This window comes from Amblyomma maculatum, unplaced genomic scaffold, assembly GCF_055883805.1.
Source record: "Amblyomma maculatum isolate TAMU_Amacu unplaced genomic scaffold, ASM5588380v1 scaffold_19, whole genome shotgun sequence".
NCBI lineage: Eukaryota > Metazoa > Arthropoda > Arachnida > Ixodida > Ixodidae > Amblyomma > Amblyomma maculatum.
In genome coordinates this window covers 2271719-2296448 of record NW_028146744.1, presented here as the reverse complement: position 1 = coordinate 2296448, position 24730 = coordinate 2271719, and the positions used below count along the sequence as shown (strand labels likewise).

Below are 24730 nucleotides of genomic sequence, written 5' to 3'. Positions count from 1 at the left end.
GCGATCGGAGACGGAGACGCAGCTCGGCAAAAGCAGCTTCTTGTTCGTGAGTCCAAACAAAAGGGGTGTCTCTCCGGGTGAGCTGAGTCAGCGGTTTAGCGAGATCAGCGAAGTTATCGATAAAACGCCGGTAGTAACTGCACAAGCCGAGAAATCGGCGAATAGCCTTCTTGTCACGTGGAATCGGAAATTCCGCAACAGCAGCAATCTTGTCAGGGTCGGGCTTCACGCCGGCGGCGCTGACGACATGGCCGAGAAATTTAAGCTCTCGGTAGCCAAAGTGGCATTTCTGTGGCTTAAGTGTCAAGTTAGCGGATCGAAGGGCTTCGAGTACTGACCGCAGGCGCTGAAGATGTTGTGCAAATGATACTGCGAAGACCACCACGTCATCTAGGTGGACTAGACAACACTGCCATTTAAGGCCGGCGAGGACAGTGTCCATCCGCTGAAATGTGGCCGGCGCGGAACACAGGCCGAAAGGTAGAACTTTAAGTTCGTAAAGGCCATCGGGTGTGACGAAGGCCGTCTTCTCACGATCGCGCTCATCGACCTCAATCTGCCAATAGCCACTTTTTAGATCGATGAACGAAAAATACTTTGCACGCCGAAGGCGGTCGAGAGAGTCGTCAATCCGCGGCAAGGGGTAGACATCCTTCTTGGTTACGGCGTTCAGTTTGCGGTAATCGACGCAAAAACGTAACGTGCCGTCTTTCTTTTTAACTAGAACGACCGGGGAGGACCATGGGCTATTGGAAGGCTGGATAATCTCATCATCGAGCATTCCCTTAACTTGTGACCTAATAACTTCGCGCTCGGTCGAAGAGACGCGGTAGGGGTGCTGGCGGATTGGGCGCACAGTATCGAACGTTACGATCTGGTGCTTGGCGATGGGAGTTTGATTCACTTTTGACGACGATGCAAAACACTCTTTGAATTCGAGTAACAATGAAAACAGCTGGTCACGCTGGCTGACCGATAGCTCTGAGCTGACATCGAGATTGTCGAGGGATGTGGGCGGTGGCACGGTTTCTGTGGACAAGCACTCGGAGACATCAGAGATGCGTTCGGCGAAAGCTACGGAAGTGTCACGAAAAAGGTGCCGATACTCGTGCTAAAAATTTGTAACAAGTACCTTGGACTGATCACGGTGAAGATGTATTAAACTGCGGGCCACGCAGACTCCTTGTGTCAACAGTAACGATACGCTAGTTTCGGCTATTGCGTCACCATCGTTAAGGGCATTGCATTTGACATTAACGAAGGTGCTGGTTCGGGGTGGCAGAGTGACACTGTCCTCATAAACTCGAAGCACATTGAGTGGTTGCTTTGCACCGCTGAGGGCCACTGCTTTCTCAGTAGAAAACGAGACCTTAGAATTCCGGAGGTCAATAATTGCGCCATATTCACGAAAATCTACGCCCAGAATCAGGTCACGCGAACAGCTTTTCAGTACAAGGCAGCTTACCACAAATGTTGATTCTTGAATTTGGACTCTGGCCGTGCACATGCCCAGAGGAGTAATCAGATGACCACCCGCGGTGCGAACGTTTGTGCCAGCCCACGGAGTCAAAACCTTCTTGAGAACTGCGGCAAACTGGCTGCTCAAAATAGAATATTCAGCGCCAGTATCCAACAGAGATCGAACATGGCGACCATCCAGTACTACGGGTATGTCCAACGAAATCTGCTCGCGAACGTCAGGCTTCTGAGTCTTTGAGTGCTCTGCGTCGGTGTACGCGGTCTGCTTCACCTGCAATTCGTCGTCGTTGCAGGTGCGTTGTTGCAGCGTCCGTTCCACCGGCAATTCGTCGTCGTTGTGGGTGCGTCCTTTCGTCGTCGGTTCCACCGGCAATTCGTCGTGGTTGCAGGTGCGTCGTGGTGGCGTCGATGTGGCGTTATGATCGGTAACCGCGGACTTTTCCAATGTCGATGCGTAGTCTTTCCGTGTCCGCATCAATGGGGGGTCTCCCGCGCAGCGATGTCCAGCGAGCCTAACCCCGAAGGTCGCTGGTTTCAGTTTGCCCTTTGGGGACTGGGCGAGCGGCCCTGCGCTGCCCATGAGGAACTCGTAGCAGATGGCGACGGGCGAGACCTGGGTGACGGTGATCTAGATGGTCGCAGACGAGACGGAACGATCCGGCGCTGATCATTGACGAAATCTTCAACGGCTCGAGGCCGTTCGCCGTAGCGGGGCCGCGGAGAATCAGCGGAAAACCCTTCGAGACCTAGTCGACGGTAGGGACAGCGCCGATAGACATGAACCGGTTCGCCGCAGTGAAAACATAACGGCCGTCGATCGGGGGTACGCCACTCGTCTGCTTTCCGTGTAGGCGGTCGAGAATCTGTGACATACTGGATCACGGGGGCTGCTGTTTTCGGCCCAGCTACGTTCGGAGGAATCAGGGACGGCGACGAGGGCGGAGAGTATTGCAGCACCTGGGAGTATGTAGGGCGGTGACACTCTGGTGGTGTAAGAGGAGGAGTAGGGCGAGGTTCACCGATTGGAAATGGAGGCCGGAGCGCTTGCTGCACCTCGTCGCGGACAACGCTGGCAATGGAGGAAGGAGCTGGTTGAAGTGTGCCATACATCAGTCGGAGTTCGTCGCGCACAACGGAATGTATGAGCTCCCGTAGCGCCGATGTGTCCATGCTATGCGATGGGAACTCAGCAGAGACGGAGGCGGCGTGGATGGTTTGATCCCGTGCCGAAGCTCGCTGCTGAAGCACTTTTTCTATAGTGGATGTTTCCGCAAAGAATTCTGCAACAGTTTTCGGCGGGCTGCGCACCAGGCCAGCGAAAAGCTGCTCTTTGGCGCCACGCATGAGGTAGCGCAGCTTTTTGTCCTCGGACATCGTAGGATCCACACGCTTAAACAGGCGCGTCCTTCGATATACGCCGCTACGGTTTCGTTAGGCATTTGGATCAGAGTGTGTAGAGCGCGTTCGGCCCGTTCGCGGCGATCTGAGCTTCCGTAAGTTGCCGCAAGATGACGTTTGAACTCACCCCAAGACGACAGCTGCTCTTCATGGTTCTCGAACCACGTCCGAGCGCGATCCTCGAGGCTGAAATATACATTTCGAAGCCGTGCGGCGTCATCCCAGAAGTTGAAGGTCGCTACCCTTTCGTAGTGCTGCAACCAGTCGTCAACGTCTTCAAAGGTGTCCCCGTGAAAGGTCTTTGGGACGCGGGGGTTTTGCAACGTCACGTAGGTGGGGGTCGCGCCAGGCATTGCGACGACGTCGTGGCTTCTGGTAGTCATGCCCGAGGGGGAAAACTCAGGTGGTAGGCCTCGTTGTCTGCGGCTAGTGCGGTGAACGGGCGTTTCCTCGAATATATGACCAGCACTCCTGCTTAGCGTAGGGGTACGGGACATCAGACCTGACCTCCACCAGATTTGTCACGGTGTTGGCGACTGGGGCTATGTTAACAGAGCCGGTACAGGTAGAATTACGTGGTCCAAGGTTTAGGTACGTCCTGCGAGTCCGGAACCGATTCACTTCGTCCTTTTTCCCCGAGCGCCACTTCGACGTCTTTCGCTCCGAGCGCCACCCGGCAATATCATCGTGCATGGCATGCAAAACTTGTGCACGGAGGCTTTTTTGGACGACCAAAAGGAGGGCAGCACCGTCAACTGAGTAGTTATTCTTGAACAAAACACCATCTTCGAATGTAAACTGCATTAACTCGGCTCTTCCTTCTGCCTCTTGTACAAGAGGCTGTAGTGGCCGGTCGTTGCGTTGTTCTCGCCTAAAGGTCGCCATACTAGGAAATGTCGACGCGATTGAAGCTACACACCCATCGAAGCCGTCATCATCGTTAACGGAAGTCGGCAATGGGTGCCGTGACAAGCAGTCTGCATCACTGTGATGTCGTCCACTCTTGTACGCGACACCAAAGTTGTATTCTTGTAGGCGTAATGCCCGGCGCGCCAGACGACCAGATGGATAGCCAAGTCCGATGAGCCAGCATAGTGAATGGTGGTCAGTGACTATGGTGAAGTAGCGTCCATATAGGTATGGTCAGAACATGTGCACAGCGAGCACAACTGCGAGGCACTCCAATTCTGTAACTGTGTAGTTCCGTTCAATTTTGTCAACGTACGGCTGGCATATGCAACAACGTGTTCAGCCCCACTATGCAGCTGCACAAGCACCGCCCCAAGACCGACGCCGCTGGCGTCAGTGTGGACCTCCGTCACAGCAGAAGGGTCGAAGTGCCGCAGCAGTGATGCTGAAGTTAGAGAAGACTTGAGAAGATTGAAAGAGGATTCGCACTCTGGGGTCCACACAAATAGCGAATCCTTATGCAGTAGAGAAGTAAGAGGCGGGTAAGTTGCGCAAACCCAGCAATGAAGCGACGAAAATAAGAAGAGAGGCCAAGAAAGCTCCGAAGACTTTTCAGGGTGCATGGAGTTTCGAAGTCGCGTACGGCAGCAATCTTCTGCGGATCCGGCCTGATACCATCCTCGTTGACGAGGAACCCAAGAACTAAAGTTTGTCGCTCTCCAAAATGGCACTTCTTCGAATTCAAAATGAGGCCCGCTTTGCCAATGCATTCAAGAATTTTGTGAAGCCTCTCATTGTGCTCTTGGAATGTCTTCCTGAAAATGATAACATCATCAAGGTAACACATGCATATTTCCAATTTGAGGCCGCGAAGGATAGTGTCGATAAATCGCTCGACCGTCGCGGGAGCGTTGCATAATCCAAAGGGCATCCCTATTGCAAAACCCAGCGTCTCCAGTGCGAAACCAGTAAGATTTTCGCGCTGTTTTTGCACTGGATCTGCTGGGCACGCTGGAGGTCTGCGATATTCACTGGAGCAGTAACGGGAAGACACTGGCTGCACTGGTGCGATGGAAGAAAAACGCTGGGATAAGACTTTTGACGCTGGGTGTGTCGCTGGCATCCGCGATGCACTGGGAGCAGCGCTGTATGTGCGCTGGGGCCGCACTGGTCCCAGCGCCCCAGTATAACCGGTGCGGCCTGCAGCGTCAGCCGGAGTTACATCCCTCAGTGGCCAACAGGGCAACAGCGTACTTTCAATCGACCATCGGGGGCATATAAAAAATATGGTTCAAGCAAGCGCTTTTTGCTTCGAAGTCGTTGCGCATTTGTAAGAAAACAAAGGCAGTATCTTTTTTCTAGAGTTTCCATGTTTCGATAGGTCGTTTCGAGCGTTTCGAGAGAGACAAGGACCGCCGCGCCTCGATCTCATGACACACTGACGATTAACGCACAACTAAAGCTGGAATTGAATAATGTGTGCTACCATGCATAACCAACTTCACAGCTGATCTTAAGAGCACTCTAACACAATGATTACTGCTAAAATGTTCAATGCGGACTGAATCGCAGGCGAGCGTAGCCTGCACCACGGCCCAGTATAAACAGCAGAAAGAAAAACTAAAACCAGGAAGAGAGTAGTTTACCGAGCGACGGGCCCATGAGAGAAAAAGCAATAACAGACTGCGCTTGTAATACATAATATTTGGCGTGTTTCTCAAGCTTTTGCGCTCCTTCTTACTCTGCGTATTCTCACGTAGTGGTGACCAGGGTCGATGACACAAATGAAGACACAGGCTTGATGGCACCGAAGTTAACTCTTTATTGGGCTGACTTGCGCCCGCAAAAGAACTAAGCAACTCGGCGGCGGCGATAGCAGCAAACGTGTTGGTCGATCGTCGAAGAATGCCGTCACACTCGTCAACGCTCAATTTAAAGGCTGCACAGAACAATCTAGATAACGTCACAAACAGCTACCAGCACGGGCTGGAACATTGTGGAAAGACACCCGAGTGGCCGGAACCTTCGAGACAGATCTCGGTGCATCTTGCGCTACAACAAAACTGATAAAGGCGTGACCGAGACACCGAGCATTAACAAAAAAAGATTACGGAACTGATACGCGGTCCAGAATCAGAGTGACAAACCTGTATGCCGGCGGCTGTTAAAAAACAACAAATACTGTTTTGAAGGTTTCGCGGCATTACTCCCCCCTTAAAAAAACATCGCCTCGATGTTCCAAAACAAAGAAACTTAAGCATAAACACTGCAAAGTTTAAACACCACAGATTCTTTAACGCGCGTAATATGGTTTCAGTCGTACAACGTGTACAATTTCTGGGCGTGCGCGTTGCCGTTGTGATGGTGACGTTCCGTCGGGAATGACTTCATAGTCCAGTGGTCCAACGCGGCGAAGGATTTTGTATGGCCCAAAGTATCGAAGCAACAACTTTTCACTTAATCCGTGACAGCGAATTGGTGTCCAAAGAAACACTTGGTCTCCCGGATTGTACTCTGCGTGGCGTCGTCGTAAATTTTATTGTTGGCTGTCGGTGCGCTGTTGGTCTTTAATACGCAGCCGTGCGAGTCGTCGGGCTTCCACTGCACGCTGCAGGTAGGCGGCGACGTCAAGGTTGTCTTCGCTGGTTACGTGCGGCAGCATTGCGTCGAGCGCCGTCGTGGGCTCCCTGCCGTACACAAGCTTAAACGGGGTCGCTCTGGTCGTCTCCTGGACTGCCGTGTTATACGCGAAGATCACGTACGGCAAGATGGCGTCCCAGGTCTTGTGTTCAGCGTCGAGGTACATAGCGATCATGTCCGCGATCGTTTTGTTCAGGCGCTCCGTAAGGCCATCGGTCTGGGGATGGTACGCAGTTGTTCGTCGATGGCTGGTGTGACTGTATTCCAGGATGGTTTGCGTCAACTCTGCCGTAAACGCCGTTCCCCTGTCCGTGATGAGCACTTGTGGGGCGCCGTGTCGCAAGAGAATTTGTTCGATAAAAAATTTGGCGACTTCTGCCGCGGTACCATTTGGTAGTGCTCTTGCTTCGGCGTAGCGGGTAAGGTAGTCAGTGGCCACGATGATCCACTTGTTACCCATAGACGAAGCTGAAAAGGGGCCGAGGAGATCCATCCCGATTTGTTGAAAGGGCAGGATTGGAGGCGGAATCGGGTTTAGTAGTCCTGCTGGTCTGATCGGCGGCGTCTTGCGTCGTTGGCACTCACGACACGTCTTCACGTAGTGGGCAACTTCGGCAGGCCGTAGCAGCCAGTAATACTTCTCCTGGATTCGAAGCAACGTGCGCGCAAATCCGAGGTGGCCTGCTGTGGGCTCATCGTGCAACGCCTGCAGAATTTCTTGCCGAAGGGTTTTAGGCCCTACGAGAAGCTGCGCGGTCTTGTTGGGTGCAAAGTTCTTCTTCACGAGGAGGGCATTGCTTAACGTGAAGGATGATAAATGTCGCCTGAACACACAAGGAGGGGAAGCGGTCTTTCCTTCCAAGTAATCGCCTAGCGCTTTCAGCTCAGGGTGTGATCGCTGTTGTTCTTCGAAACTGCTGGCGCTTACCGGTCCCAAAAAGTCGTCGTCGTCATCGTCCTTCGGGGGAGCATCGACGGGAGCGCGGGATAAGCAGTCTGCGTCGGAATGCTTCCGGCCCAACTTATAGACTACAGTCATGTCAAATTCTTGAAGTCGTAGGCTCCATCTGGCAAAGCGGCCGGAGGGGTCTTTCAAATTAGCCAGCCAGCAGAGCGCGTGATGGTCGCTTACCACCTTGAATGGTCGGCCGTATAGGTATGGACGAAACTTAGAAGTGGCCCAGATGATTGCAAGGCACTCCTCGGTCGTCGAGTAATTGACTTTGGCTTTTGTGGGGGACCTGCTAGCGTAGGCGATTACTTTTTCCTGTCCGGCACTCTTCTGGACGAGAATGGCTCCTAGGCCCACACTGCTCGCGTCGGTGTGAATTTCGGTCTCAGCGTTTTCATCAAAGTGGCCAAGTACAGGAGGGCGTTGCAGGCGGCGCTTAAGTTAGTCGAAGGCTTCTCCTTGCGGCGCTTCCCATTTAAAAGGTACGTCAGCCTTTGTAAGCTGCGTCAACGGTTCGGCGATCCGCGAAAAGTTTCTGACAAATCGTCGATAATAAGCGCACAGCCCAGGGAATCGGCGCACAGCTTTCTTGTCGGCAGGCGGTGGGAATTGTGCGATTGCAGCTGTTTTCTGCGGATCTGGGCGAATACCGTCCTTGCTAACGATGTGACCGAGGAACCGGAGTTCTTCGTAGGCGAAGTGACACTACTCTGCTTTTCGCGTTAGTCCCGATGACTTGATGGCTTACAGCACTCGTTTTAGGTGGTCCTCAAAGTTTGACAAGAAGACAACAACGTCGTCCAAATATACCAAACAAATTTTGCCACTTCAAGCCTGCCAGGGCTGTGTCCATTACTCGTTGAAATGTGGCTGGTGCGGAGCAGAGGCCAAATGGCATCACTTTGAACTCAAAAAGGCCGTCCGGAGTGATGAATGCGGTCTTCTCGCGATCTCTTTCGTCGACCTCAATTTGCAATATCCGCTTTTCAGGTCCATCGATGAGAAGTACCTTGCATTACAGAGCCGGTCGAGAGTGTCGTCGATGCGGGGAAGCCGGTAGACATCCTTCTTCGTTATGCTATTCAAGCGGCGGTAATGAACGCAGAAGCGAAGTGTGCCGTCTGTTTTCTTCACCAAAACGACTGGTGCCGCCCAGGGGCTGTTCGATGTCTGGATTACGTCATCACGCAGCATTTCCTCAACTTGATCGCGAATGGCCTGGCGTTCTCGCGGCGATACACGATAAGGGCTTTGGCGCAGAGGTCGGGCGTGTTCGTCCGTTATAATGCGGTGCTTGGACAGTGGTGTTTGTCGTACCTTCGATGACGATGAGAAGCACTCCCCGTAGCTTCGAAACTGACTGAGAATCTGGTCTTTCCTGTTGTGGGTCAATGCCGGGTTGATGTCAAATGTGGGCTGACGGAATAGGTCCGGTGCGTCTTCCAGCGTTTGGTCGTGGAGGGCGAATACATCTTTGAGGTCTGCTAATTCGTCGAGAAAAGCGATCGTCGTGCCCTTGTTGAGATGCCGGTATTCTTCGGTGAAGTTTGTTACCAGAACCTGAGCTTGACCTCTCCGGAATTTCGTGATGCCTCTTGCGATGCCGACACCTCGTTCTAAGAGCAATTGGATATTTCCTTCGACGATGCCTTCAGCGGTTTCGATGTTTGCGCTACCTACGCAGACTGCGATGCTTGATCGGGGCGGGACGGTCAATTCTACATCGAGGACGTTTAGAGGGATGTGTTGCATCGACGTCGTCGTAGCAGGAATGGCTTTGTCTGCAGAGAGCTTGATGAGCTTGGATCGCAGGTGGATGATAGCCCTATGTTCATTTAGGAAGTCCATGCCTAAAATCACGTTGCGGGAGCGCTGCTGCAAGACCACAAAGCTGGTGGGGTAAGTACGCCCATTTACGGTTATTCTTGCAGTGCATCGTCCCGAGGGAGTGATCAGGTTGCCACCTGCGGTGCGAATCAGCGGGCCATCCCAAGCGGTGGTAACTTTTCTGAGCTGAAAGGCTAACGGTTCACCAATGACTGAATAGTCAGCTCCGGTGTCTACTAGGGCAGTGACTGCGACCGTCGATATCAACTTCAAGGTCACTTGTTCGCGTCCTCGCATTGCACGTGGGCCTTAGTGTCCGATCTCGGCTCCGTCGTTTCTTCAGGTCATGACCGGGGCATACCGTTGTTACTTCGCTGGGCGGCGGTGCCTGCTTGCAGTCTGGTCGTGTTGTCGTCGATGACGTCGTGTGGAGTGGCGGTGAAATGGCTGCGTCGTCGTTAGTGGTCGTCGGCGGCGGAGGATATTCGTCTTTTCGCCGTTACTAAACTAAACAGAGCAACCCCACCTCCAAAGGTTGCTCTGTTTAGTTTCCCCTGCGCGGGCTTGGGGACCTTCCGCGCATACTCTCATCATAGGTACGGCCTGGCGACGCAAAGCGGGCCCTGTACGGCGATCGAGATCTGAACCAACGGCTTGGTGGCGCAATTTCACCGCTACGCAGATAGTTGTCAATTTCTTGTGGTCGTTCACCTGGGCGTGGTCGTGGAGCGTCGACTGCAAATCCGCGGAGACCGATTCGTCGGTACGGAGAGTGGCGCAGAATGTGGCCGGCCTCACCGCAGTAGAAGCATAATGGCCGGTTGTTTGCAGTCCTCCAGGCGTCGCACTTCCTGGGGTTTGGGGGTCGTTGGTAGGCTTGGCGGGCGGGGACCATGGGGCGGTTTTCAGGAACAGGACGGTAGCGGTGAGGGCTCCGAAAGTGATCACGTCGGGGCGGAGGGCGAAGTAATGCACCATCGTAGTTCATCGCTGTTGCCTGTTGTGCTGGAACAGTCGCAGCCGTCACTTGAAGTATCAAGGGCAGCACCTCCACCAGATGTCACGTGGTGGTGACAAGGGTCGATGACACAAATGAAGACACAGGATTGATGGCACGGAAATAACTCTTTATTGGGCTGACTTGCGCCCGCAAACGTACTAAGCAACTCAGCGACGGCGATAGCAGCAAACGTGTTGGTCGATCGTCGAACGAAGAATGCCCGCCACACTCGTAAACGCTCAATTTAAAGGCTGCACAGAACAATCTAGATAACGTCGCAAACAGCTACCAGCACGGGCTGGAACATTGTGGAAAGACACCCGAGTGGCCGGAACCTTCGAGACAGATCTCGGTGCATCTTGCGCTACAACAAAACTGATAAAGGCGAGACTCGCGACATCGAGCATTAACAAACTAAGATTACGGAACTGATAAGCGGTCCAGAATCAGAGTGATAAGCCTGTATGCCGGCGGCTGTTAAAAAACAAGAAATACTGTTTTGAAGGTTTCGCGGCAGTATCAAGCAGCCGAGCCCTCGGTCATCGCAACGCTTCCCGCAATGTTTACATACAAATAAGGTTTAGTTACACGCAATTTGGGTCATCGCTGCGGCGCTTGCCGGTATTGAAACATGGTCGCACTTTTTTTCTTGAAGGCTTCTACTAAAGCTCCTTGTTCAGCGAAAATTACTGCCCCTGTAGCAGACCACCACCCAAGAGCCGGCGGTGGTAAATTTGCCAGCGATGTCAAACTCCACATGTTAAATGGATTCCAGAGCCCAAAATAGCGCGCATAGGCACCCAGAATATTAGTTGCAAGCCGTGAGAGCAGACAGCAAGCTAAAATGATCAAGAAGTTGCAATTGTTAGAGCGGCAGCAATGGCCTGTAGACTGCGAAACATGAAGACCCAACCTTATAAATGCGGGTCATGACATAAAATGCAAAAATGTTTCAAAAAAATCTAGTTCTCGGCGTGGCCGAGATGACCTGCAATAAAGGAAAAATATACATCGGCGTGGCCGAGTGGTTAGCGTGCTGAGCTAGGAATTGATATGTGTCTAGGAACTGAGTCCGAGGCTCGCTTGGTGCACTAATTTTTTTGTCTTTCTTTTTACTTTGTTTAGGTTTTTTATATGTACCTAACTTGTTTTCTTACTTTCTACTTTTTAATTTTAATCCCACGCCTTTTTTTCTCCGGGCGAACAGTGCCGCCAGTGCGGAGCGTCCCAGTATGCCGCGTCCCAGTGCGCCCACTTTCCAGCGTCATACTGGGACCATAATCAGGTATGGCGTTGGGGCGCTGGCACCCTGTGGCACTGGTTTTTGCAATAGGGATTACATTAAATTCGTATAAACCATCTAGTGTTACAAAACAGTCGTCTCACGGTAGGATGGTTGTAGAGGAATTTGCCAATAGCCAGATCGCAAATCAGTAGAGGAGAAATATGACGCCGAATGTAGACAGTCGACAGCGTCATCAATCCCAGGTAGCGGGTATACATCTTTCTTTTTTAACCGCATTCAAACGACGGTAGTCTACACAAAATCGCCAAGAATTCTTTTTTTCGCACCAGGATCACAGGTGCGGCCCACGGACTGGAAGATTCTCGGATGATTCCTTTATGCAGCATTTCGTCCACCTGTTCTTGAATTATCTTGAGCTCTGCCGGGGAGACTCTGTAAAGGTTTTTGGCGAATAAGGGGTGCGCTTCCTGTGTTAATTTTGTGCTGTAGCCGAGAAGCTGGGAAATGGCTACCCGATCCATTTGAGGCAAAGTTGAACACTTGTGCATGAGTTGTCGAAATGTCTTGCAGAATACGACGTTCACTAGATGGGAGCGATTTGTTGACCATGCCCTCAAACTCAGCACAATATTCAGACTTGTCTTTCGCGGCTCCTCTGCAATCGGAAATAATTCCATCGGTATGAGTCATAATTCTCAAATCTCGCGACTGTCAAACCAGTAGGAAGACGAACAGGCTCTTCTGACAGGTTCACAGCTCAGAGGTATGCGCGACCATCCTCCGCCTCCACGAGCGGAACGTGGCACCAAAATATTTTTTTTTCGCTCCATTCGAGACATCTGGCTCGACGCATATTGAATGTTTACCCATGAAGGATTCAGATGAATTCACGTGGAGAAATGTCGCCGTCATCGCAGGCAGCAGCACATCTTCAACTCCTTGATGACTCTGAGACATGCTATCTACTAATGCGGGGATAATGTTCGGCTGCAAACCATTTTCACCGGCACTAAAGTCTAAAGTAGCACCACACTCGCGCAAAAAGTCAACACCCAAGATAACGTCATGCGTAGCACGTCTTAATACAAAGAACTCTGTCCGAAAGCACTCGTCACCAATTACAACTGAAACTGAGCACAAGCCAACCGGAACTAAAGTTTCACCCCCAACTCCACAAAACGTAGTATTTTTGTCCCACACAAACATAACTTTCTGTCGAAGGCGGTTCTTAAATGAAAGGCTCATAACTGACACAGCGGTACCAGTGTCAACCAAAGCATCCGTTTTAACATTGTCTACACACACTGACATTTTGTTCTTTAGCATGACGATCGGTAGAGGTATGCGTGAAATTGACCCTCCGGCGACCTTACCTCCATCGGTCGCACCACCTAGTTTTCCAGCGGTGGAGAAACAAAGCGGCGACGGGGGGATGGAGAACGGGGTTGTCGCTGCGGTGGGGGAGTGATGCTGCGATCGGACATAGGGGAGTCATTCCGTGCGTGGCGTTGAGGGGAAGAGGGCCGACAGAAGGTAGCTGGTGGCTGCTGCTCCCACTGGGCACTATTCGTGAAGCGCGGTGCTCGTTGGACATGGGGTCGGGAAATTTGAGGACGCGGGCAAAAGCGGAAGATATGTCCGCTGCCCCCACAGCCGTAACATACAGGTGGCTGGCGGCTCTGGTAGTTCACTTCACGATCCCTTGGAGGCCGAGATGGGGCGACTGAATCGCGACAAGGCGCACCGCGAGGCACATAATCCGGATGGACTGGACGCTGCTGGAAATAAGGGTGCGATGTTGGTTGCAGGGTCCGCTCCACGCCGCTGGTGTAAGGTGGTTCATCATTATTTTGTGCAACCCATGGCGTGCGTTGTTGCCATGATGATACGGGCTTCGATGTCGGGTGGTAGGGTACATCGAAATTTGTACGTTGCCGCTGAATATCCAGCTCCTCGCGTATAATCCTCCTGACCATAGAAGCGATGTCTTCAGCCTCCGGAATGTCGATACCGGCAACAGTTCTCACATTTGAAAGACGGCCAAATTTGGGCGCTATCCGACATGCCTTTAAAGCCTGGAGTGTCCGGCACTGCTTGATGACATCTGCAACTGTGGCAAGGGTGTCCTGCGAAATAAGAAAGCTGTACACATCCTCAGCAATCCCCCTGAGAAGGTGCCCTACATTGGCTTCTTCTGACATTTACCGGTTTACAATGCGACAAAGTTTCAATATTTATTCGATATAACGTGTGCATGTCTCACCAGTAAGCTGGGATTTCTGGGAAAGCTGATGCTCAGCGCGTTCCTTCTTCACAAGGGTATCCTCAAAAGACTTCGTATTTTCTTCAACAAATCGGTCCCAGGTCGTTAGGATGTCTTCGTGGTTATCAAACCAAGTCAGAGCCGTGCCAGCGAGGAAGAAAACAACATTGTACCCTGCGATTGAGTTCCATCGGTTGTACTTGCAGCATCTTTCGTAATGTCGGAGCCATTCCTCAACGTCATCTTCGGGCTCACCGTGGAAAGTAGGCGGCTCTCGCTGGTGGGGAAAGGCCGTCGTCTCTTCAGGTTGCTGTTCATGAGTGTGTGTCGTGCGGGTGGTAGCCATTGAAAGGTACTGTTGAGAATATAAAGGTGGCAAACCTGCTACACGACGGCTGCGACGAGGTACTGGTGGATCCAGAATGTTTTTACCCAGCGCCTAGTACCAACTGTAACAGACAAAATGGTTTTAATACAGGTGAACTTCGTATGAAGGACGGACGCACACGGCTCAGAAAAACCCGGATCAGTCTGCACGGGCCTCGCTTCCTCCGCTTCTTCTTCTGCTGCTTCTGCAGCTGCTCAGTGCGCCGGTGCGCGGCGTAACAATATTATTATTTATTAATAATCAGTAGTCATTTAATTAGTTATAATTAGTTAGTATTTAATTAGTAATTGCTTATTGCTTGCCATATGGCCATATAAGGCGGCATAAGTTATTAGTTATGTATTACGCAACGGTCACTAATTAGTATAATCATTGCTTTGCCATCAATTAGTACTTACCTAATTAGTCATTATTGCCTAATATTTATTATTAGGACTCAGCAATTAGTAATAAGTGGTAAATTATTAATTATTCTCTAATTAGTGATTAAACACTGATTGCCATATGACCTTAAAGGCATACTGTAGTCCGGGGTGCGTGGCATTAATTAGTAATTAGCTCATTACACAACTGCCACTGTTTGGTATTGTTAATTAATTACTAATCAGCAATTAGTAATTCGTATTCAGTAAATAAAAATCATTAATTATTTATTGCGCAACTACCGCTAATGAGTAAATAATAATTAGCTAGTCATTATTTATTCATTAATCATTGATTGGCATATGGCCATTAAGGCACGCATTCGCGCATACTGTGGTGGTGCTCTGTGGTTGGTCGAGACCTCCACGATGTCATCTCATCTCGGCCAAACAGAGCCGCCGCAAAAGCGTGACACTTTTGCTGACGACAACGATGAGGCTATAAATAAACTGAACACAGCCAAACTGCGCCGAGCCTCTGTTTCGAGCCCGCGGCAGTGCAAATCGAACTGCTTCGCGGTCCACTCCACGAGAGTACTCGCGTGTTAAACTGCCACTCATTCACGGTGTAGATTGCATGTAGTGGGTATCTTCGACTTCCTACCCTTCGCAATGGATCCAAAACACGCCGTTATCCCATTACCGTCTTTACACGCTTTGAGCGGTCACAAAATGTAACACTGCGATGGCACTAAGGACCCCAGTGACCGATTTCACCGATCTTTGCCTGAAGCTTTACTTTGAAACCTCAGCACGGAACCGAAAGCGTGCAAGCGCACATGACTCGCATTGACCCAATTTAGCTGAAACGGCTGCATTCTTGTTTCGCTTTACATCGCAGAGAGGGGCTAAGATAGGCTGAGCACTATCTCTGTGTGTACACTGGAGGGGAAAACAATCATATCGAAAAAACGGCTTGCGTATCAAGTCTTAGTTGTGCACTTTTTGCCTCTGGTATCCTTTAGGAAGCGCCGAGTTTTGTTGTTTTTTAAACATTCGATTTCTAATGCATAAAGCTGTTTCGCGACACCCTGTGTGTCTAGTGTAATTGGTTTGACCACTTCGTGTCTTTCATTTTGTTTAGGCTTCTTCTAATCGTTCTTAGTTAAAACATGCAAACTTCCCTAGAAAATTTACAAAGCTACTCTGGTACGTGACACTGAAAATTGAAAACTTTCACACAGTGACAATTTTTTACCTAATTCATACTGAAGTCAATTTTTATTCACTTAGTGGCGGGATACATTTTTTAGCTCAAAATGATTTCAATTATAGTTTGAAAATTTTCGTACCTGTTTTGAAACCAATTATTATATATTTATTGCGTTCATGAACATTGTCAGTAGTTTTTAGGAAAGAAGTTATGCATTGTGGACATGATTCTTTTTCCTAATTTTGAATGTTTTTTGTGTCTGGCAGTTTTTTAGCTAACACTGACTTCTAGTCTACATCATCATCAGGCTTCTGGTTTATCTTGTTTTGCCGAGCACTCTGCAGGTGACTGTGCGCTCCTACCGTCTGCAGTAGGCGGCATTCGAGCATTGCTGCCAACGTACACACTCATAACAAGTTAGTCGTTTCAATCGCATTTGCAAGCAGTTGGTAGTTTCAGAACCATTTACTCTACCTCAATGGTCCGACTGGAATAAATAAGATGAGATTCGTAATTTTCGTCCACATTGGCTTCTCTGTTTACAATGGATACTGCAAGTGACTGCACTTGCATTCTACCAAATTAGCATCAATATGTAGAGCTCAAAGTCGGCCTCCTCGAAGAAAATTTTGGCAGAGTCATTCCTGTACTAGTTCATTTCATGTTAGAATGCAGCTGTGCTTTTATAGCAGACAAGAATGTGTTTCTTCGACGGCAGTTGAGTTATTTTTTGTCGAAATTAGGGCCTTGCAGCGCCATCATTTATCGTCATCAGCCAGACTATACCCTCTCCCATATTCCTCCAATTAACCACTCCTGTACTGGCTACACTAACGCAAACTTCATAACCGCATCAGCCCCCCGAAATGTCTGTCGCCCAGTGCTATGCATTTTTTCCCTTGGAATTCAAGCGGTTACTTTTAGAGACCATCGATAATCCTTTCCTCGCACTGCATGTCTTACCCATGCCCATATTGTCTTTTTAACTTCGGCTAGAATGTCGTTAACTCGAGTTATTTCTCGGGCCCCCTCTGCACACTACCTATTCCAACCATTTTCCGTTACATACCCCACTGCGTGGTTCGCAACCTAATTAGAACCCTCTCCGTTAGCCACCAAGCCTAGTATTTTCGTTGAAATAAATGTCTTCAGAAAGCCTACTCTATAGCCTTCATCTTGAACTTACATATTGTTATTCACACGTATATTGCAGGAAACAATTTTCTCAATACCTCTCAACAAATTTAACATTTCTACAGTAATAAAAAAAATTAGAACGGCATCAAGGTACTACATTGTTATAATGTTGTCCAGATTAATGCAATATCCTGACTTGTCGCCTATGCCTCGCGTAGTCTCCAAAATAATCACAACGGCGCTTTACCCTTGACGTTTGTGTTCTGTGATTTGGAGCCACCCACCGCATTCATTTACCCCATTTTGAATAAATTTGTTCGGACCTGATTACAACTTTTTACGCTTGCATTCAATGCGTCATCATTCGGAACAAGTTCTTTGTGGCGCTGCCATTGTTCATGTTGGCATTTATATTGAACCCACTGGCATTTAAAATAACTCATTCACTCTCTGGGATTGCATAACCTGGAAGACATACTTGAGACTCCGATTAATTTGACTGTACCTTGGAGAAAATTCGATGAGGAAACCTGCAGTTAAGGATTCCATAGGAGACCTGTGGGGCGCGCTCTTAGAATAAATAACTGAAAACTGTGAGCGTTTAAAAGGGGAAACTACGAATATTTCGGTTCTTAAGGTGCACACTTATGATATGAGAAGATTTAAGGGCATCACTTGGAGCAATGAGAAGTGAGCGCATGCCTTCAAAAACTCGACGAAGGCAGCGCATGGTACCTGCTGGGGACATCATGTGATTGTGAAACGCAGCCACGCGTACATATGTAAGCCACTTCTACAAAAGTCGCTAGTCATGAGATTACCATTCCGCCTATGAAGCACCACCTTTTAATACCTGTGTAAGGAGTAGCAAAGCGAGCATCCTCTCCGGACACTAAACATATTGGCATACTTCTGCTGCGTATATCGTACTTTCTTCACCGAGAGCTTTTCCTTATACCTAGGACCAATCTGTGCGGGGGTGAGGACCGGAAAGGGCTCCAGCTTTATTGTCAACAACCTGTGCGATCAGACCAAACACCACTGCCAGAATGTATGCACCTTCAGAGCGTGGTGGCCGTATCTGCTCTTTTTTTTTGCTTGTGCGTCCCCGACTAGAAAATCCGAACGAGTAATTGGTGTCCCCCAATCCATTAGCAACGGAAAAAAATACAGACTAAAAGCATGCTCCTCTGCTCATTAAATTCTCCAGTGAATCGCAAAATGTGATTCACTGGAGAAGGTAATGACTACCCACTCCAGTATATCCTGCCAAGAAAATCCTATGACCAGTCACAATAGCAAAAATGATATGGCGCCGGAAGATGAGCCTCCCAGGTTGGAAGGCATCCCAGAGGTTACTGGGGATGAACAAAGGGCGATTCCTAGTAGCTCCAGGATGAATGAGGCGGCTGGGCTAAAGCCAAAACGACGCTCAGTTGTGGATGTGTCGGGAAGCGACCGGAAAGTCCGATGTTGCAAGGAGATATATCACATAGCAACATGGAATGTAAGATCTATGACGCAAGGTAAACTGGATGTCGTCAAGCGAGCAATGGACAGATTGAACATCGATATCTTGGGTATCATCGAGCTCAAGTGGACCGGAATGGGAGAATTTAATTCCGGCGACCATTATGTCTTTTATTGTGGGCACAAATCCAGGAGAAGGAATGGGGTCGCTATCATAGTATACAAAACAATGGCCAAAGCAGTGCTAGGGTACAACCCCAAAAAACGACCGAATGATTTCACTTCGGATCCAAGGTCACCCTTTCAACATAACAGTTATCCAAGTCTATGCACCAACCAATACTGCTGAAGAAGCTGACGTTGAGAGATTTTATGCTGACCTGCAATGCCTTTTAGACTGCACTCCATCATCAGACGTCCTTTTTCTCATAGGAGACTGGGATGCTAAGGTGGGGAGTGAAGAAATATCCGGAATTACAGGCAAGTTCGGTCTTGGCGAGTCAAATGAAGCTGGGCACAGGCTAGATGAGTTTTGTTAAGAAAACAACCTGACCATATCGAATACTCATTTGCAACAGCACAAGAGGGGCCTGTACACATGGACTTCACCGGACGGTCTGTACAGGAATCATATTGATTATATTCTTTGCCAGCAGAGATGAAGAAGCGCTATATAAGCAGTAAAAACAAGGCCTAGGGCCGATTGTGGCACCGATCATCAGCTTCTTGCTGCCAAATTTAAGCTTCGATTGAGGAAAACGCAGAAAACCAGAAGGCCTTTCAGGTATGATCTGGATCAAATTCCATCAGAATATGCTGTGGAAGTGAGGAATCGAGTTCAAGAATTAGATCTAGAATACAGAGAGCCTGAAGAGATGTGGAATGATGTTCGTGATATAATACAAGACGTTGTTACTAAGGTAGTTCTAAAGCAAAAGAAAAGCAAGAAAGCAAACTGGTTATCTGAAGAGGCTTTGCAAATAACTGAGGAAAGGAGAGTGGCAAAAGTTATGGGGGAGAGAGAAAAATACAAGGTTCTCAATGCGGATTTTCAGATAATAGCAAGGAGAGATAAGAATGCCTTCCTGAACATACACTGCCAAGCAGTTGAGGACAACAGCCAATTTAGGAACACAAGAGCTCTCTATAAGACAATCAAAGATATCAAAGGCGGCTTCTGTGTTACACTGGGCGTGATAAAGGACAAACGAGGCAGGGACTCACTGAAGCATCAGAGATAAAGAAGAGGTGGCAGGAATGCACAGAAGAACCGCACAAAAAGGACCCGCATGTGTAAACCCAACATAAGACGGTTGTGATTACTGAATTCGAGCCGGGCATCCTGAAGAGTGAAGTCGAATGGGCCTTAGCCAGCCTTGCTAAGAACAAAGCTAGCGGAATTGATGGCATTCCAGCGGAGTTGCTTCAAAACCTCAACCATGTTGTTGTTAACGTTCTCTATACATTATGTCAGCAAATTTGGACAACCCTGCAGCGGCCACAGAATTGGAGGAGGTCAGTTGAAATCCCCATTCCAAAGAAAGGCACTGCCAAAGATTGTTCCAACTACCGCACGATCGCGCTTATTTCGCATGCTAGCAAGGTGATGTTGAAAATTCTCCAAGGTAGGCTGCAGCAGTATGTGGATCGGAAGCTTCCGGACGTGCAAGCTGGGTTTCGCAAGGGCACAGGAACTAGAGACCAGATTGCCAACCTTTGCTGGATCATAGAAAAAGCAAGAGAGTTCCGGAAACCCATCTACTTCTGCTTTATTGACTATGCGAAAGCGTTTTACTGCGTAGATCACAGCAGATTGTGGCAAGCTCTCCAAGATATGGGAGTTGCAATTCACCTCATCTGTATCCTCAGGAACCTGTATGAAGGGCAAGAGGCCACAGTCAGAACTGGGCGTGGTCTTACTGATTGGTTTCCGATTTAGAAAGGAGTGAGACAAGGCTGCATACTGTCGCTTTGCCTATTTACACTATATGCTGAGTGCATCATGAGGAAGGCAGGTCTGGAGGAATCTTCGGCTGGAGTCAAGATTGCTGGAAAACGTATCAACAACCTTAGATATTCGGATGATACCACTTTAATGGCAGAAAGTGAAGTGGGACTCAAAAGACTTCTGACGCGCGTACAAGAAGAGAGTGAGGTGTTTGGGCTTAAACTGAACATTAAAAAGACAAAGGTCATGGCATCTTGCCCTATCAAGTCCTGGAGCATCTATGGACAAGAAGTGGAAGCTGTGACAGATTTTCTCTTCTTGGGCTCCAAAATTACCCCGGAAGGAGACTGCAGCCATGAAATTAGGAGACGCCTGCTTCCGGGAAAGAAAGCCATGGCTAGCCTTGACCGCCTAGTAAAGAGCAGAGACATTAGTCTGACAACTAAGATCCGTATAACTCGTGCTATGGTCTTTCCAGTTGTGATGTATGGATGCGAGAGTTGGACTGTCAAGAAGGCTAACCGCCGAAGAATTGACGCGTTTGAATTGTGGTGCTGGCGGAGACTCTTGAGAGTTCCTTGGACGGCCAGAAGATCAAATCAGTCGATAATGTCCAAGGCCTCTCTCCTGTTTCTCCAATTAACCCGGTTCTTTGCTAGCTGCATCCACTTGACCCCTGCGAACTTCTTAACCTCATCTGCCCACCTAACTTTCTGCCGCCCCCTGCTGCGCTTTCCTTCCCTTAGAATCCAGTTTGTTACCCTAAGCGACCGTCACTTATCCTCTCTTCGCACACATGTCCTGCCCATGCCCATTTCTTCTGCTTGATTTCCACTAGAATGCCAGTAACTTGAGTTATTTTTCTGACCCACTCTGCACGCTTCCTATCTCTTAATGTTACCCCTACCATTTTTCGTTCCATAGCCCTCTGCGTTGTCCTCAACTTAAGTAGAACTCTCATGGTTAGCCTCCACGTTTCAGCCCCATAGAGTAGTACACGTAAGATGAAACTGTTGTACACTTTCCTCGTGAGCAATACCTGTAAGCGGCTAGTCATAATCTGCGAGTGCTTGCCAAATGCGCTCCATCCCAATCTCATTCTTCTTGTTATTTCCTTTTCATGGTCCGGATCTGCGGTTACTCCCTGTCCTTAGTAATCATATTCGCCAACTACTTCCAGTGCTTCGCTACCTAATGTAAACTGCTGTTCTTTCCCGAGGCTGTTGAACATTACCTTAGTCTTCTGCAAATTGATTTTCAAGCCTACCTTTCTACTTTTCCTGTCTAGGTCACCAATCATTCTTTGCAGTTCATCTCCTCAGTTACTTAGCAAGGCAATCTCATCAGCAAATCGCAGATCACTGAGGTATTTTCCAGCTATCCTTATCGCTAAGTGCTCCCATTCCAAGTCTCTTAATACTTCATCTAAGCAAGCTGTGAATAGTATTGGGAAGATCGTGTCTGCTTGCCTAACACATTTCTTTGTGGGAATTTTGTTACTTTCTTCCTGCAGAACTATGGTTGCTGTGCAGCTACTATGTATATCTCCCAGTACTTTCACGTACGACTCTCTACCCCCTGGTTTCGCAATGCCTGTTTCACCACCGAAGTTCTATTGAGTCAAACGCTTTTTCGTAATCAATGAATGCTATGTATAAGGGCTGGTTATATTACTGTATAAAGTTATGTCTTTAGATATGAGGCATTAAAATATGGCCAATAGGCTGAATTCAGGGTCTCTTTTTTTCTGCCTCTGCTGACAGATTGGTTGCGCGTGACACACGCACGTGGGAAAAGGTCACCGATTCTATTACCTCCCACCTATGTAGCTCATGAAGCATGGTCCTCGAGCCACTAAATTCGACGTGCGATACATACATACATGCATACATACATACCGTCTTTGCCAAAAGTAACCAGGCTGCGGATTTCGCTTCTAGGTCAGGTAGTGGAGAATTCGTGCCACTTCTGAAGCTGTAAATCTGGGCAAAGTAAAGGAGAGCTCCTGCCCTCCCTTATTAACAAGTTGTGATCCTATGGGCAGCCATGTTGGCTTTAGAATACAAGCGAGAAGCAAAACATGCAGCCTGGTTACCTTTGGCAAAGACGGTACATACATACATACATACATACATACATACATACATACATACATACATACATACATACATACATACATACATACATACATACATACATACATACATACATACATACATACATACATACATACATACATACATACATACATACATACATACATACATACATACATACATACATACGTACGTACGTACGTACATACATACATACATACACACATACACACACACATACATACATACATACATACATACATACATACATACATACATACATACATACATACATACATACATACATACATACATACATACATACATACATACATACATACATACATACATACATACATACATACATACATACATACATACATACATACATACATACATACATACATACATACATACATACATACATACATACATACATACATACATACATACATACGTACGTACATACATACATACACCCCCCACCCACCCACACACACATATATATATTGATTTATTGGGTCCTACCACCTGAATAACTGCGCTTTAAAAAGTGACTGATTTAATTAGACACTCTTCGGCTGCCTCTGGATTGTCGCGCGTCAGGAGAATCAGTGAAGTTTTCTGCTGTTTCCATCATTGCTTTCTGGAAATCAATTTTTTTTCTTCTTTTTCACATCTACCGCTGTTATGTCTAAGAATGTTTGGCACTACAACTCTTCAACTGATTCAATTTTCGCGGTGATTGCGCATTTATAAACAATCTGAAAGTATGCAACTTAGACGCAGTTTTCATTAGTGGCCGCGGGCGCCGCCTATTAATGCCTTTGTGTGGGCGAGTCGGTGAAGCATCGTGCGCTAGTCCTGTTTCTATGTGTTCCTTGTGTCCTGGTTTTTTGCACTCCTGTTCAGCACGATGCGCCGTCTATATTCATAAACACTAGAATTTTGTCCAATCAAAAACGCCGTCTTTTTTTAATACGTGGGCCCAATCGGAAGTTTTTCAACTGGTAACGTTCAAGAGCTCTGATATATATGATCACTGCACACATTTTACTGCTACTCTTTCGCTCTGTGCACTGAATGTAGCCGCCTTCATCAGCGTCTATACGTACGAAATGAATCTAGACAGAGCGCTATCGCATTGCCCTCTTAAGGGGTGTAAATCAGTTCCAAAGTTTTTCTAGTGCTACATAACTTACCGAGCCCTACCCAAATGGTAAATGGGACGTTACGGGCTTTCGCGTATGCTTGATATTTGTCCGAGGTAGCTAAATCGGCTGCAATTTTGTCTGCAGTCGGTGCTGCAGGCGACGTCCAAGGACGGCCGTCCTGATCTGCTGGCCACCATCCACCAGCATCACTCCATGGCCGGCCAGAGCACCCTGCAGAAGAAGCAGGGCGTCTCCGGCGAGAGCGCCACCTGCCGAACCCTGGTGCTGGAAGTGGACGTTTCGCACCACCCCAAGGATTTCAGGTGCGCCAACTGAGCCCTAGCATGCTTCAGAACGTCTGTATACATTTATAACGAAGCAATCCAGAGTGCACCCTTAAATACGAGAGGCTCTATTTGTTGCTAACCTCTTTGATAGCGTACCATCGCAGGCTTTCGAACTTTGCGTAAGGAATACAATTTATAGATTCCATTATCCTATGGATTTGAAGACCCAGTGCACCTTCTTCAGTATATAATGGAGCTACTTTTAGAAGGTGAGTTCGAGAAGTGACTCGTAGACAGCGTTGCAACTTTACGGGCTTTAGTAGACATGTCAGCCAATGCGTATGGGTGCTTATTAAAATGATTCTGTGCAGCGTTGTAATCTTCGTTGCCCATTAGAAGCTAAGTTCGCAAGGATAGCGTTTAGAATTGAATGCGCAATGATTGTAAAGTTATGTTCATGTTGCAGGTTAATGAACAGGTGCCACGTGAGCTGCTCTTGAAACAACCTGAGTACTATGACAATCAAAGAGAGTGATTGCTTAAAACACTATTTTCTTCATGCCCTTTTGTAAACATTGATAAAAGCTTCTTTGTGGCTTTTTGGCTACACCGTTGTGAAGGCAGCCGAATACAGTGCAGATATGTTCTCGGCCGACTTTCGTAAGCAAGGGCCACTACCGTTGAGGTTCACTACCCGAAATATCATAAGCTTTTCCACCGTGCAGTCGTCTTTGATGCGTTGGTTGAGGGGCCTATTCCTCATATGTAGTTCAGCGAGGTTCCAAAACATTGGAAACAAAATATGAGCAATCGCAGTAGGCCATTCTCACACCCAGCCAATGGCCAGTCGTTATTACTGAGAGGAATGTTTCTTGGTCGGTGTAGCTAGTCTGTGAATCAAGATTAGTTGATTTTTAAACAGCTCGCGCCTGCCGCAGATGAACTCAATGGTCGGAAGCAG

At 48.3% G+C, this 24730-nt stretch overlaps 1 protein-coding gene across 1 annotated transcript in view; it reads left to right on the top strand.

The window, feature by feature from the left end:
- Positions 1–23680: 23680 nt before the first annotated feature.
- Positions 23681–24730, top strand: part of LOC146171570 (cGMP-dependent protein kinase, isozyme 1-like) — a 317967-nt gene continuing 316917 nt past the window's right edge. The window contains exon 1 of the mRNA XM_084586427.1: positions 23681–23805. Coding sequence (XP_084442553.1) covers positions 23696–23805 — 110 coding nt within the window. The 5' untranslated portion in view covers positions 23681–23695. The remainder of the gene's footprint in view (positions 23806–24730) is intronic.